The sequence below is a fragment of the Pangasianodon hypophthalmus genome, chromosome 20 (genome assembly GCF_027358585.1).
Source record: "Pangasianodon hypophthalmus isolate fPanHyp1 chromosome 20, fPanHyp1.pri, whole genome shotgun sequence".
NCBI lineage: Eukaryota > Metazoa > Chordata > Actinopteri > Siluriformes > Pangasiidae > Pangasianodon > Pangasianodon hypophthalmus.
In genome coordinates this window covers 10,528,165-10,544,612 of record NC_069729.1, presented here as the reverse complement: position 1 = coordinate 10,544,612, position 16,448 = coordinate 10,528,165, and the positions used below count along the sequence as shown (strand labels likewise).

The following is a 16,448-nucleotide window of genomic DNA, read 5'->3' as shown; positions in this document are numbered from 1 at the left end:
TAAACCAACATTACAATGCAACCCTACTACTAATGAAATTACATAATATTAGACCTGTGTCACTCTGTAAACACACCATTATATGCAGAAGCTAATGGTCTCATGTATGTATGTCGTGTTTGGTATCTGCATGTTTGTTTCCATGTGCTGAAGCTGTTGATGGTGTGCAATTCTCAGTATCTCATATCACACAGTTAGTATAAGTATTAAAGGTAAATGAGACCACATTACAATGGACATTGAGAAGGAGGCGACCCGGGAGGGGTCACTTGCAAATTAGCTGGAGGGCCAGCCAAGCCGCTCTCCAATCATCTCCAAACCGACCTGCGGTTGGTTGAAGACCTTAGGAGGCTGGCTCATCCAAACTAGCATAAGAAACTCATGCCCAAGCAAGTAAAACGCACAAACACACAGGAACGCAACAACACAAGAACAAAGAACAGAGCTGGGACCAGAACAGAGCTGGAACAGGAAGAGAACCTGCACCAGAAGATTCCAAGACTTGCATTACCGAACATCGCTTGACTCCACCCTTCGCCCAGCCGTCCAGACTCCAGCCTCCCTCTCCGGCAACGATCAATAACTTCTCTAACATCCTCCAACTCCGGTCCAACTAGAATCTGCTGACCAACACCAACTCCTTCCATTCACCACCTAGGCAAAGCAAGTATTGATACCTCCCAACTTCATTAAGCTGGTGCAGTAAACCTAAAACTCTTTTCATCGATTAATGCTGATTTATGTTGATGGTTCACTCAGGTCAGGGTCTCGTGATTTGTCAGGTTCATGTCTAAGAACTCAACTCTCTGATTATTCTCACTGGTTCTTCTCATTCCATATTCCTACATGTATGAATGTGTATGTCTGTGTGTGTGTTGGTTGTGTGTAGTAGTTTAGGATATGTGTGTAGTAGATTAGTATATGTGTATAGTAGCTTAGTATAATAAAGTCTCGTCTGATGTTTAAAGGCCAGTGTCTTGTGTCTCTGTGCTTCAAATTTATTGCCTTAAACTGCCGATCTTGTTACTGTGCTCTCAATATAGTGTTTCATTATATTTAAGATATTATTGCTGGTGGCCACGGAGGTAATATCCCATGCACAATAATAAATACACTCGTTTCAACTTATTGCTGGACGAATAGTTGATCAGCTATTAAAATATTAAGTTTACAAATTTCCCCTTCTGAGCTGATCTGCTAATGTCCTACATATTTTGGTGGAGAATACATCAGCTTAACCTAAATGAGATAAATTCCTTACACCTCATTAATCTCTTCCAGAATTACATTCTTCACTTGTGTTGCAAGAGCTCTTATTAGGTCATTTTGGGTCCTATTGGATAAAAGTGTCACCTGTGGCATCTTCTTGTGGGACTGAGTGATCTGGATACACTCAAGATGCATTCTGAGGACATTGTTATACTCAGCTAAGAGGTGCACAACCTCAAGTTTCCTCTGTTTGAACTGGTGCTACTTTCATCATGGCCCCTAAAAGCAAGTCCTTGCCTTGCCTAATATACTGTGATGTCTATTAACCGAAGCAGGATTTCTCTGTTTTTCTGTCTTTCTATTTCATTTTTCTAACTCACATTCTGAAGACTGAGCTGTAAAAGCTTCAAGGTCCTTTCTATAGTTGGCCCACCTCAGCATACTGATCATATGGGTTTCAGTGGCTGCATGCTCATGAATCTTTTTAACAGCCTTCCTCCAGTTAACAACTCCAACTGTTCTCCATGCTGTTCTGACTTTAAACTTTCTTTCTGTCAAGAAGCGAAGACAACTAAAGCAGTACATTGCATCTTTTTCCACAGAGTACTCCAGCCAGTTGTTGCCAGCTCTGAAAAGAGCGTCCTTGTGGATTTTTTGGAAAGCCAGCTACTGGTTGACATGGCCCAAGAGAGCAGCAGAACTCTATATAGTTGCTCTTAACCTTTATTTTACACTGATCAATATGAGCTGAGTCTGTTGGAAATTGTAAGGCCATCAAGGATGGGTCAACTTCTGGATCTGCTTCTGGTGCATCTGGACCCTGAACCTGGTATTCCATATCTGCTTCAGCAGGTCATTCCGCTGTTATGTTTCTATCCTTTTCTTTGTACCTCCCTTTTCATCTCTTCCTCTTCCTCACTGGGCCTAATGTGTCCTTGTTTTTCCTCACTCATCTCACCTTCTTCTTCATTGGCTGTAAGCTCTCCTTCATCTTTCTCTCTTGTCTCAACTGCTTATCTTTCAACAAATCAATGAATACTTTATATTAAAGTGATAGTTCGCCCCAAAATGAAAATTCTTTGTTCTGCAGAACATAAAATTAGATATAATGAAGAATAATTTTGTCCATATAATGAACGGAAAAGGCTTTCAATATAAGGACAAAAAACATTTCTTAAAAATATCTTATGTTCCACAGAACAAAGTCATACAGGTTTAGAACTGCATATGGGTGAGTAAATGATGACAGAATTATCATTTTTCAATTATCATTGAATTATTCCTTTAATAAACACTTGTTATTGTTCTTCAGTGTCAACTGTTTTAGGACTATAATATAATGGTTTAATAGCTTATTAGTTTAAACAAAAAGTACTTGAAACAGTAACTTCATCTTTATTCTCTCTCTTCAGCCAACTTGTGAGAGGGATGCTGCAACTGAGAGTTCCTTATGTTTTTTCTTTGTAATCTTTCTTTCCTTGGCATTCTATGAAAGATGTTGATACAGATAGACTGCATAACATAAATCAAATGAAAATAGGGAGATGATAATAATACTAAATATTATTTACTTTTATTTTACCAAACAAAACAGTGAGAATCAAGAAGGTAATCATGTTGAATTCATATTCAATTTTGTTGATGTTGTAAACTTTGTGTTAGGGTTTTGCTGGGAATGGAACCCGGGTCACCGGCGTAGTAATCCAGCAAACCCCCACTAGGCCACCAGGGGAGTGACTCAAATGCAGGGGAGTGAGGCGAGAGTAAAGTAAAGGAAACAGTTTATTAATTAAGCTCCAACATCCAAGGCAAAAAATAACAAAAGTATAATCCAAACACTCAGAAGATACAAGGGAAAAAAAATTTAAAAAAAAAATCCAAAAGTGCACAGTCCAAGAAACCAAAAATCAGAAAAAAAGAGGCAAAAATCCAAACGCTCAGAAGATCCAACAACAGCAAATACAAAGTCCAAAAAGTCCACAAGAAAGCAAAGTACCAAAAACAACACAAAGACATAAGTAAGGAACACGGAACAGAGGTTACTAGTCTTAAACATAACAGCACAAAGACTCCGTGACAAGAGGCCCAACTGAGGGGGTATAAATACACAAACAAATCAAGGGGGCAAACTGAAAACAGGTGTAAGTAATGAGGACTAGGCGGGGCACAAGGCACATGGAAAACAAAAGCACATGGCTGTCAAAACAAAAACACAAACACGGAAGCAATAGCGGCCTCTAGAGGCCAAGATAGTCCAAGTCCTAACACTTTTTAGTATTATATGGATGAAAGTGTTAGCTATCATGAAATCAAAGACATGAATGCCTTACATGTTAGAGAGTTGAACTTGGACTTAGATTTCATTTCACTTAGATGCATTTCCCCAAAACATACCATAAAACTTAAAAGCATTTAAAAGTGTCATTAAATAAATAACTAATACTCACTGTCATTGAATGGCTTGGATAAAAACAAACTCATATGCAGTCTTCTCAAGTGTCCTCATTCAGTAGCAGGATTGCCTGAAGGTAGAAACTCCTCCTGAGTCTCCTGTTGGTCCTCAGGATCCGGTAGCGCTTCCCTGATGGGAGCACTGAGAAGAGACTGTGGTGGTGATGTTTCCGGTGAGAAGACTCTCCACAGCCCCAGTGTAGAAAGCATAAATGGTGTAAATCAGGGTTTCTGAAACACCCCTTCCAGAGTAAAAGAATTTACTTCTATTAAGCATGACACCGAATTAGTTTTTTTTTTTTTAAAAAGGAACAATAAGGGGAAATAGTTTAATCTTGTTAATTCATTCAAGCCTTATTCCTGACCTTTCACTCATCCAGATGTAGATTTGAAACACTCTTTATCATATTAACACATCTACACATATTAACATATTTTTTTCATTAAAATTGCAGTTAAAGTTATGATAGCTAAAAATAACTATAGCAACCTTGATACTATTTGATAGTATTCTCCACAACCATCATGTATTTAAAAAAAAAAAATACAGTTGTGGACCCCTGGATATATGTCACAGACCCCTGGGGATCCCTGGACACACTTTGAGAACCATGGGCATAAATGTACATTTAGCCCAGTGACCCAGCTGTGGTGTGCATACCCCAGACCTAGGGATAAGCCAGAGTAAGAGAGGCAACAGCAGGACTAATGCTAAATACACAGAAAACAGGAGACACAATGGGTTCATAATAAATAGGAGCTCATAGTATATCAAGCTCAAAGGTCAGCCCTGTTAGCAAAGAGTATATTTAACAAAAAATCGTTTGAATGCTACACTGCAAGACTGTTTTTAGAGGTAATGCAAGAAAAGAAATGTCCTCCAGACCAAGCTTACAGAATCTCAAATGGAAAGGCCCACCCACGAGATGTGAATTGGGGGCCCCAGTCACTCACTGTCTCCTCTGGGATCCAGGTATGCTGGGGAGGGGGATTAAGCATAGTGACTCAGAAAAGCAATTGGTTACCACTAGGATGACAGGGTTTCCCATTATTCTGGGAGGTCGGTGATGAAGTCAATCGCTATGTGGGACCAGGGCCACTGTGGTTTGGGCAGTGGAAGGAGTTTATCAGATGGTAGGGTGTGGGGCACTTTCACCTGGGCACATACAATGCAGGAGAACACCACCCGGTGTACCTCAGTGAACATACACGACCACCAATACTTCTCTCACAGGAGACGATAGGTGCGATGAGTGCTCGGGTGACTGGTTGCTAGGGAGATGTGGGCCCAGGTGATAAGTCTGAACTCGTTGTAGACAAAGAGCTTGTTAACAGGGCATGAGCAGGGAATGAACCATTGAGGGATGTGTGAGAGGGCCTGGTCCAGCTCCAAGTTTACCCCTCCTACACACAGTAGGTGGAGAAAGATGAGCTCTTCCTCAGTCCCTCAGGGTTCAGGGGAATGGATGCAGGATAGCGTGTCCGCTTTCATGTTCTTAGAGCTGGGACGATATGACAGGGTAAATTGGTAGCAAGCAAAGAACAGAGACCAGAGGGCTTCTTTGGGGTTCAAATGCTTGTCTGTGTGTAGATATTCCAGGTTCTTATGATAAATGAAAATCACAAATGGATGAGTGGCCCCCTCCAGCCAGTGTCGCCACTCTTCCAAGGTGAGTTTGACAGCCAACAGCTCACGGTTACAACATCATTGTTTTTCTTGGCTGGGTTTCCGGGAAAGGAAGGGTGAAGCTTGGGTTTGTCCCCAAATCACTGGGACAAAATGGCCCCGACTCCCACTTTGGATGCATCCGTCTCTACCACGAAAGAATTAGTTGGGTCAGGATGCTTAAGTGTCTTGAGCTGAGTGAAGGCCTGTTTGGCTGCAGAATTCCACACCAGACGCTTGGGAGACCCACAAAGCAGTGATATCAAGGGATGGGCGATGGAGCTGAAGCCCCTGGTAAAGCAGCGGTAGAAGTTTGCAAAGCCCAGGAACTTCTTCAGGTCTTTGATCATCTGAGGTGAAGGCCAGTCAACTATGGCCTCCACTTTGGCTTGGTCCATCGTGACTCCATCAGGGCTGTGGATGTGTGGATGTGCGGTATTCTATGCTAATTGCAACGTAACCACGTAAATTACACATTAACAGTAATAGATGGGAGATGCTGGCACAGTGACTCACACGCCCTCCAACTGTCTCCTCCATCCACCTATGCCCACAGGAGGATGGTTTCATCATGCTGGAAAAAATATGCTGCATTCCCCAACATGTTTTTTCTTAGTCTCACTGTAGTTCATAATCAGTAATGAACACTATAATTTATGATGAATAACTTCATAATATGCACAGATTTTAAGGGGTTAACATTAACCACATGATATGCTAATATCACTGCAGGTCACTCAGCATAATATGTACTGTTTTCCAGAACCAGAGTCTACAGTCCATAGACAGAAGGCAGTGGTGTCTGATATCTGCTTTCAGACAGGCATGTCAAGCCTCATGGACTTTAGCACACCAGACACCTCGGACAAAGGTAAGGCACACTCATGCATGCACTGGTAAAATGCAGAGCTAAGCATTCCTGTGACATCCAGCCTTATCATACCTCTCAACCCTCCCGTTTTTCCCGGGATTCTCCCGTATTTTACCATTCTATCCCGCTATCATCCCGTTTAAATATTTTCCTGTATTTCTCCCGTATTTTTAATCTTTCTATAAAAAAAAAAAATCCCACTGGGTGTAATTGATATGTTTGCTACATTCACCTCCGGTAAAGCAGGCGACAGTATACAGAACATTAGCTGTAACATCTACAAAACTCACTCAAACGGCACCCGCCAATAAAACAAGTAGAAGAAGAATAGCGGTCAAAGAAGAACAGCATGGAGGAACGTGAGAGAGATGGCGTTGGAGTACCTGCAAAAAAGGCGAAAACTTTGTGCAAGTATCTTGGTGTGTGTGGACCCCCCAATTGAGTCAAAACGAAAAGGAAACATATTTTATTTTTTATTAGTAGTATTTTTCTATTTATGTATTGTCATTTAGTTTTAGTTCATTTAATTTTTTTTTATGTTTAACTTGTTAATACTCTAAATCCGTCACAACAGGTTGTTTGTTCTTTCACTGTTAAAATCCAATTGTCAATAATAAAAAATGAATAAATAAAAAATTGTGTGTGTGTGTGTGTGTGTGTGTGTGTGTGTGTGCATGAAACAACATGGAGCCACCATCTGAGGACTCTTAAAGAAGTGCTGTTCATTTCAACTAACTCAGATGTGAATAATGCTATTCTATTCTTTTCTAGTCACCTCAATTTTACTATTCTTTTCAAATAAATTAATTTATTCAATTATATTCTACTGTATATTTTATTTACCTCAATGCTCCTATTCTGTACAATTCTGTTCTAGTCCTCTGTTTCATCACCGCAATTCATCTACCTCATTCTAATCATGTCAGCTCTTCTGTTCACATCAACGCTTCTATTCTATTCTATTCTATTCTATCAGTCTACTCAAATATACTGTAGACTATTGTCTATTTTATTCACTTCAATTCTAGTTGAAGTTTTGAGAACAACTTCAGGCAAATGAAAAATGGGGAAACTAGCTAACAAATGAATGACAATTTCTGAGTTTGTTAATTTCATGAGAGTGGTTTGTTCTGAAATCTTCTCATAAACACAGTGAATATACAACCCTATTTGAATGTAGCATTAGATCCATTAATGATCATAGAAGAAAACAGATCCAGCCAGTGGTTTATTATCTCCATCTTTGCATTACACAGTTTAAAATATTGCTCTATGTGCTAAACAACAACTACTATGCAGGCAAACGGTTCAGCACTGATGGGGAGTGATGGAGGGATGAAGACTGATTCTTTTTTCTGTTTTACTCATTCGCTGGCCTGGACCATGTCTCAGTTAATGGCATATGAATCCATACTGCTGAGATTTGGACGCATTCATTCTGCAACAGATAAGTGCTCTCTGCCAAATCTTCTCAGATATCCATATGAGCATTTGACTCACAAAGACTACAAACAATCTTTCACATGGTTGTGTATGTTTACTTGAGGGTTTTGTTAGGAACTGAGAAACCTAAATGGCTGATCTCCTGTGCACACACAGAATGTTAGAACCTCGACACACAACATTAGAAGCAGGCAGCTCAATCAAGAGGTGAATGAAAAGCACTGATGAGTCAGTAAAAATTTAAAGCAATACAGCACTCAAGTGTCTGCATGGTATCTGAGGCTGACACAAACCCATGCAGGGAGCCACGACACAACCCACTGTCAGGTCTGTGAAGGTTTACACACAGATCTGACCCATTGTCTGAAGGCAAGTCGCATGTTTTGCTGTGGGAAGGCTGGAACTGCCACACCTCGGCCTGATGAAGGGAAAAAAGGGTGATAGAATATGTAATTCACTTCATTTACCAAAAAGGACATAAAATATAGGGGGTATGTCACTGTGTAATTAGCTGACACGGCTGTCCCCGATAGAATGCATGAATGTGTAGACAGTGTGAGCTAGAAAGAAATCAGCCCGACCTTACTTATTCATACCATTTTGTGTGTTTTTCTTAAGAACGTTGTAGGGCTACTGGGCCTAGTTCCACAAAGATTCAAATAATCTGCAATAAGACATTGGTTAAACCTATATTAATGTCTTTTTATCTTTGAAAGACATATGCACAAGGACAGGCCATGGATGACTGGCTAAGAGTTGTATTGTTGGTTTCTGGCCATTAGTTGAAGCAAGTGATCCTATGAAATTAGATGTACCTGCCTTATCACCTGAGGATTCAGAGAGCAATTTCTCATTACCCACTGATGTGTGGATGGGTGTGTGAGTTTGAACAATGCTGGGAGAAATGAAGAAACTTCCCCACACTCTTTCTCCCTCCCTGGCTGCTGGCCTGGGAGGAGTGAGAGAGAGAACAGGTTATGGAAGCATGTGGAGGGGGAGGGCAGAACAAACTGCCCGAGGAGACTGCCTGAGTATGCATGAGAGAGTGAGAGAGTGCACGCATGTGAGAGAGAGAGAGACAGAGAGAGAGAGAGAGACTGTGCACAAAGGAACTCCACCCTGGTAACAGGAGGAGCCAGTGCACAGGGCCATGTGCCGTGTGTGTGTGTGTGTGTGTGTGTGTGTGTTTGTGTATGAAGTGTGGAGGTCAACTCAAGTTTTCTTGCTATGAGAAGACATACCGACGCTAGATCCCACTGGAGCCAGTGCAGTTGGGGTCATGAGGTGTGAAATAGAGGATGGCAGACCAGGTAAGTGTGTGTGTTTGACAGAAAGAATGAGACATATTGGACTGAGTCACTGATTCAGACAGGTATGATCAGCATGATTGTGTGTATGGCTCTCCATGTGCACTAGTTTGTGTTTAATCTGATTTGTGTGAACTGGTGAACTTTTCGCACTGCACCTGCTTTTAATGAACATGTGTTGACAACCTCTCAAACAGGGATTAGCTTTTAGCTATATATTTCCAGTGTAAGACAACACTTTGTGGCACAGCTGATGTACTTTTAATACTGTTCTAACTTTTAACCATGACAATTAGCAGGATGTAATTGTTTTGTGCTCTTGTGGTTTTGTTTCTGATCGATGTAACTCAAGTTGAGGGACAATGATTCACTGCTATGCGTATGAGCTGTCTGCAGAATGCTGTAACATACTGTGATCTACTGTAATTAAAGGTACTTTAGGGGTATTATGTGACCGCAGTTAATAGGCCAACATTGCAGTGGAAATTTTTTTAAACAAATCAAGTGATTGTGCAGATTTAATCCACACCATAATTCTAGATTTCTGAAGTAATGGAAGTGGGGTTGCTGTCTCACAGGACTGGGTCCTGTACATGATTGATTGTCCATGGTTTAAGATTGTAGACAAATGTATACTTAAAGTATGTTACTTGTTTTGAGTTATTTGCTAAAATATTTGGAACACCTATTGAAGGGGTGTCACTTTTTAACTGACTAATAAATTGGATAACCTTTTCTTTCCTTTTGCCAATTTTTGTGTTTTTGCTAACCACTGAAGACATTTGAGTTTGAGATCCAAAAATGAATATGAGACGAATATGAGATCAGAATTTCATTTCCTGATATTTATATCTACATGTGTTAAACAACTTAGAAGATGGCACCTTTTGATTGAACCCACTCATTTTTCAAGTGATCAAAAATATTGGAACATGTGACTGACAGGTGTTTCTTGTTGCCCAGATGTACCGTTACACATTTTTCTCTTGGTTTCGCCTGTGAAGACCGCATTTGTTGTATTTAGCATTGTACTTTTGTAGATTTTGTAATGTAAATATTTGTAAATATTATATACCATAACATCAATACAATATCAAAATTGATTCAAAAACATTTGTAACATACTGAGCAGACCTGGATGTTTTCAAGGAAAATGACAAAATTAGGTATTATTTTTGGTATTGACATCAGCTTATCTGCTGTTATTCATACGAACAGTTTTGCTACAATGGCTTATGACTACAATTGCTAAGATTTGCTAAGCTTTTGGACTGCAATTGCCACGTTTTGCACTCAAGTCTCCATCAGTGAACAGTTGATAACTTCAACAAAATGACTTCATATGAAAACTATAATGAATTTCCTGGTTACACAATTGTACTTTTTGACTATGTAGTACACAGGTATAGAAGGGAATTATTTATAATCATACTATTTGGTGTCACCCAGATGACAATGGGTGATAACATGTATACTAGTCCCTTCCGAAAGTACTGGGTCAGCAATGTCAATTCTTTTGTTTTTGCTATACACGGAAGATATTTGAGTTTGAGGTTAAAAGATGAATATGAGACGATAGATCAGAATTTCAGCTTTCACTTCCTGATATTTACATCTAGATGTGTTAGACAAGTTACCATGGGTAACTTGGGTAATTGTTCTTAGCAACTGCAGTCTTTAGGTTATCCAAGAACCTTCACAGCCGTCTTTAGGGTATCCATTCTTGGTCTTGATGCAAATTCTCATGTGTTAGGTGACTTCAGGTGTGGAGTTTTGTTCTCAGGTCCAGAACGTACTAAACATACATCCATTATTTGATATCTTACATTAATATCACATTTATTATTGCTAGCATAGATTAGATTGTTCTAGAAATGTCCCTGTTGGGCTGTACTGGTTGAAAGTGTTGGGGCAAGCAGGGCACTGTGTGCTGTTGCAGTAGGCAGATATCATGCCTAGCCTATACAAAAAAGCATCCTATGAACATAAAAAAACTAAATGAATAACTAATAAACAACTGTGCATATCTTAGTATGTATATTTGTGCATATATTTTTCAAAGCTTGAGTTATGATGTTTAAACTGCATATTTAATAGAGAGAGCAAGAATGGCCTTACTGAGCATGCAGAGAGAGTGTGGTCATTAAAGTACAAGGCGCCATGAATTGCGTGCACACAATTGTATTTTCAAGTATATAGCAGTGAAACGAGCATGCAGAGAAACTGTTGCACGTGAGAGCTAGGCCTGTTATATAGAAAAATTTGAAAATAATAAATGATAGAAAAATAAAACACTTAAAATGAAAAGGAGAAACAAATTCCAATAGTTGTAATAAATTACAGTTTTTTACATTTTACAGCTGATATTAAAAGATTTAGTACAGAAATCATCTGTCTGTCATGTGGCAGGAACGAACACAAATTCAGTTAACGGAAGTTTTATTTAACATGCTGGCAGACAAATCCAAAGAGTTAGGAAAAGCATAATTGAATTCATGTGCAATAAGGGACTTCCATGTGCAATACAAATTTATTATTACTGCCTATTATTAATACTACGATTAGTGTGCAATACATACTATATAACTACTGTACTTAATTACCGTTACCACACTGGACTTATCATACTCAACATTTCCATTGCACTTCAATTAACTTCACACCTGATCTAAACTATCATCTTCACTGGTACAGTTCTACATCATTATTTGTATGTTTACGTATTCATTTTTATATATATACTGTATAGGTATATATTTATTTTATTTTCTTATTTCTTTCTTTCTTTCTTTCTTTCTTGAGAGCAATTGTAACATGGCAAAGCAATTCCCCCCTGGGATTAATAAAGTTCTTTGAATCTTGAATCTTGAAAAACAGGCAATGGTCAGGCAGTCAACAAACAACATGAACTAGGCAAGACTATGGGAAAATAGCAGAAAACCAGAAACTAGATCAATACCAGAGATGTGTGATAGCAAGATACAAAAAGGCTTGGTAACAACAGGTATGGAACACTGAGCCTATACATTGCTATGAACCCAGTGAAGGGTGCGGGTGTGACGACTTGAGAGGCAGGCGGAATGTCAGCAGAGCTAGGGGCTCGTGTTTATTGTCACCACACTCTTCAGCACACTTTCCAAAATTTAACCAAAAAGGGGCAAGCCAATGAAAAAGTCCCATAGTTGAGTACCCCGCCATATAGTCGGGACTGCCGTTCTTGGGCTTAATGCAAATTCTCATGTAAGGTGACTTCAGGTGTGGAGTTTAATTCTTAGGTCCAGAATGTCCTGAATTCAATTCAATTAAATTTTATTTGTATAGCGGTTTTAACAATGGACATTACAGAAATAAATGGATTCACAAAAAATATATTGTAAATATGTGAATTTATCCCTAATGAGCAAGCCAGAGGCGACGATGGCAAGGAAAAACTCCCTGAGACGATATGAGGAAGAAACCTTGAGAGGAACCAGGCTCAAAAGGGAACCCAACGGATAGTGCGATTATAAATAAATCCCTTCTATTATTGTGTACTATATGGACAAATAGTGCAATTGTGCAGCCAGTAAATTCATCACAGTTTTTGCAAGAAGTCCGGTTGGTTAAAATCTATCCACTGTCCACTGATGGAGTCCTGAGAAGGTGCTCGTGGCAACTGCAGCCCCAAAGCCACTACAGCAATCGCAGTCCCAAGCCATTATAGTACAGCCTGAATTCACATCATTATTTCATATTCTACATTAATGTACACACTAAAGTCGCAGGCCATCACTAGCGCACAGCTTTTGTCCCATTTAAGTTCAAGGTTCATGTACATGCTCCGTTTATGTATGAGTTTGTGTGTGTGCATGCGTGTCTTGAAAACTTCTCTCCTGCTAGTTACAGGAGTCACTGAATGCACAAAGAGACACAAATAAGGAGAATGGAGGTAATAAGACACAGGTGAGAATCATCACACATTACCTTCCAGTTCAACCCAGCTCCTCTCCATCCACAGCTGATGCTCGACCACGCCCCAGCTGCCACATACCCCCACCACCCAACTCAGGCCAGGGAGCTGTTCAGCCTGCAGCTGACTCTCCCCGTGAAAGCTAACACTCCTTTACTGAAAGCTTCTGGCTGATGTACAGCACAGGGGCCCCCAGCCCTCTGTCCAATGCATCAGTCTGCAGTACAAAAGGGAGAGAAAAGTCAGGAGAATTCAACTGCAGGCCCCAACTCAAACTGCTTTTACCTGGCAAAAAGCCCACTCATACGGCTCTGTCCACTGGAGCAGATCTGGTGCTCCCTTTTTAGTGAGGTCAGTCAGCGGGTGTGTCCAGCCAGCCCCAGGAACTGCCTCACCCCTTTTTGGCCTTGGGTCTCAAGCAAGCCACAATCACTGTTGTTTTATCAATTTGGGGATGCACCTGCCCATGGCCCAAGTGGAAGCCCAGGTACCGTATTCCATCTGGCCAGTTGCACACTTCTTTGGATCTGCTGTGCGTTCCGCTGTCTCAGGGATCTCAGCTCTCAAATATTGTAAATGCTGCTGCCAATCATTACTGTGAATGATAATGTCATCTGAAAAAGAAGCATCATATGCATTGTGTGGGCAGAGTGTTCTGTCCATTAGATATTGAAACTTCGCAGGGACTCCAGACAAACCAAACAGAAGGGTGACAAATTGGTGTAACCCAATCGGAATGGAAAAGGTCGTTTTTTTCTTGATATATTGGAGTCAAGGGAATCTGCAAATACTGCTTACAGTCCAGTGTCTTTGCCAATTCATGAGTTATTTAGAGCTCAATGAGGGTAGTAAAATGAGTACCGTATCTCCCGGTGCAAAGTCCCATAGCCGAGTACACCGTCATACAATCAGGACTGTCCTTCTTGGGCCTGATGTAAATTCTCATGTGTTAGGTGACTTCAGGTGTGGAGTTTTGTTCTCAGATCCAGAATGTACCAAATTTCGTTTTTGCTGTTAGAACCTCTTGTACTGCAAATGCCAGAGGTTCGAGACATTTATCCCAATTCTGAGCATTTTGTGAACGAAATTACAAATCATATTTTTAAGCATTTAATTAAACCGATTAAACCGTTCGAACACTGGTGCAAATCGATTTAATAATTTCTACAATTCTTAATAATTCGTACAGTTCACGAAGAGTGCATGACATTAAGGATGTGCCCTGGTTCATCAGGATTCTGACTTAGGAGATTACTCAGAAGAGTGTGTCCACAACATACATGCTGAGATGCTGCAAAGAAGCACTGCTTCTGGATGTCACGTTGCGTGGTCGACTATGACTAACACAGAAGTCTTTCGAATGGGACCTTGATTAAGGTTAATGGGTGCAGTGGTGACTTTAGAGCGGATTTACCAGCTGACATTTGCAACATGCTGCACACCACCTGCGTACATCACTGTGAATGCCTGGCCAATAAACATGAGCCATTGCATGGGATAGTGTTTTATCTTGTCCTAGATGCCCGTCATTGGATTATACTGAGCCACCTTGAATAACATTTCCTGATGGTTCTTCAGTACCAAAAATTGGGAATAACTGCCACCTCCATTCTATGCGTTTGCACTGCGTCAAGCCTTGCACTGAATCAGCCTTTGGTGGACTAAGGTCTGACTACACCCCAAGTCCACCATGGCCGTAATGTGTAATCTATTGTATACTCACTGGGATGTGGTACGTTCCTGCTTGATCAGGGGAGGCCTGAGGTGTGTCAAGGATCTGGATCAGAATTCCCAACTCTGTGAGGGAGCACTGATCCTGGAAATGCCCAGCATCCCCCCAGCACCAACAAACCTGCCGGGCTTTGCCCCAGCTCTGGTGGGCTCAGGATGCTTCCCCTGTGGAGAGAGAGACAGAGCATTGGAAGATAGATTGTTAGAGAGGCAGGGGAGGAAAAGGAAGGTGGAAACCGGGAGCTTGGGGCTTGCATTTATTTCAGCACACTTTCCAAAACTCAACCAAAAATGGGGCAAACTAATGAAAAAATTGGCTGTCACTAAAGGTTAGCTGATGTGTGCTCCTTTTTTCTTGCCTGGGTGTTCTTCCTGTACAGCATCGACAAACATCAGGTGAATAGGTGTGATCTTTTATATGCAGTTGCACTGTGTTTACTGTTTGCAGATTATCATGTGTCTGTGTCAGGAATGTACAGCTCTCATCAGAATACAAATGGGCATGCTTGTGGATCAGTCTAATGGTAGAATGGTAAAATTGTTTATTATTGAGCAATAAACACTGTACTAAAGCAAAAATCATGCAAATCAATAATTTAGACAAAACAGGTAATATTGTTGGCACCTACACGAAGTTTTACAAGTCCACTTAATATTACTGTGTGAAAAAACGGTTACAAATGCTTCATAATAATTAAATTATGATGTAAATATACAAGGCTGGACAAATCACAATCCTGGATGCCCAGGACAAGCAAAAGATTTGGTATATATTGCATGTAAATGCAGCATCATATACGTAACTCTCCTGCTAGCACAATACATCACCTCACAGTTAAAAAATGTCTAGAGAAAAGACGTTAGCCAGGCTTGAATAATATCTTTTACATGCAGTGAAAAGAAAAGAACACCTGATCTCATAGACAAAATGTTTGCCAGGGTCTTTTTCTTGAATACAGCAGAATTAACAACAGAAACTTCACGACAAGCAGTACTAAGTGTGTTAAAAGAACTTGCGTATGAGGCCTCCTTGGAGCTTTTCAAACATGCTGCAGCTGCGTGAATATGGCCAGAGGAGGCACGAGCTCCCCGACTCCTCCCCTTGCTATCAGGGGAAGCCCAGCTTGCCATCCAGCAGCTGCTGTCACAGAAGCAGCTGGAGTATCCAAAGTGTCAAGAGGGCGGTCCTGCAGCACGTCAGTTGGACACCAGAGGAGCACTGCTGATGCTTCCAGTCACTGCAGCTCCACGAGGTGGGCCACCCCTTTGTCCATGCACAGAAGATGAAGGACTCCTTTCACCCATGGTTGATGGTGAGGGAGTGTGATGCAGAACTTTTGGTACTGGAGCAATTTCTCAATCAACTTCTGACAGGAATGGTTGGAGTGGGTGCAGTGTACACAGCCCACATCCCTGGATGATGCTGTTCAGCTGGTGAAGGATCGCTTGGCTGTGGTCCCTGGTCCAGGCGTCTCTCTTTTTCCTCACTCTATCTCTCTTCTCCCTACTTCTCCCCAGTCCCAGCTCTGTGGAACCAAGGTACTGGGGCCCAAAAACCTCCCCAACCTCCCGCTTGAACCCTGTTTTCTCCTACATTTCCTTGCCCGCCCCCTTTTCCTTCTCCTCAGATGTCCCCCCAAGCTCCCTCTCTCTCCACAAAGAATCGTCCTTGCCCACCAGGACTGGGTAAAGCCTGGGCAGATTTGCAGGTGCGGCAGGGAAGCCAGGCATTTCCAGGGTCAGCATTCCCTCAGGGAAGGGGGAACACTAAACAGGATCCCTGATGTGCTGCAGGTCTCCCCGATCAAGCAGGAATTTACT

The 16,448-nt window shown here is 41.1% G+C and overlaps 1 protein-coding gene across 12 annotated transcripts in view; it reads left to right on the top strand.

Annotated features, from left to right (window-relative positions):
* kaznb (kazrin, periplakin interacting protein b) overlaps positions 1–16,448 on the top strand; it is a 153,642-nt gene that overhangs the window by 75,518 nt on the left and 61,676 nt on the right. For 7 of the 12 annotated variants that reach the window (XM_053227055.1, XM_053227054.1, XM_053227057.1 and 4 more), the window contains one exon: positions 6,090–6,197. The exons of 1 other annotated variant lie outside the window; for it this stretch is intronic. In XM_053227055.1, the coding sequence (XP_053083030.1) occupies positions 6,090–6,197 (108 nt within the window). Of the gene's footprint in view, positions 1–6,089 lie in introns of those variants that run through there. 4 more of the 12 variants (XM_026935671.3, XM_026935668.3, XM_034314428.2 and 1 more) reach the window with 2 other exon arrangements.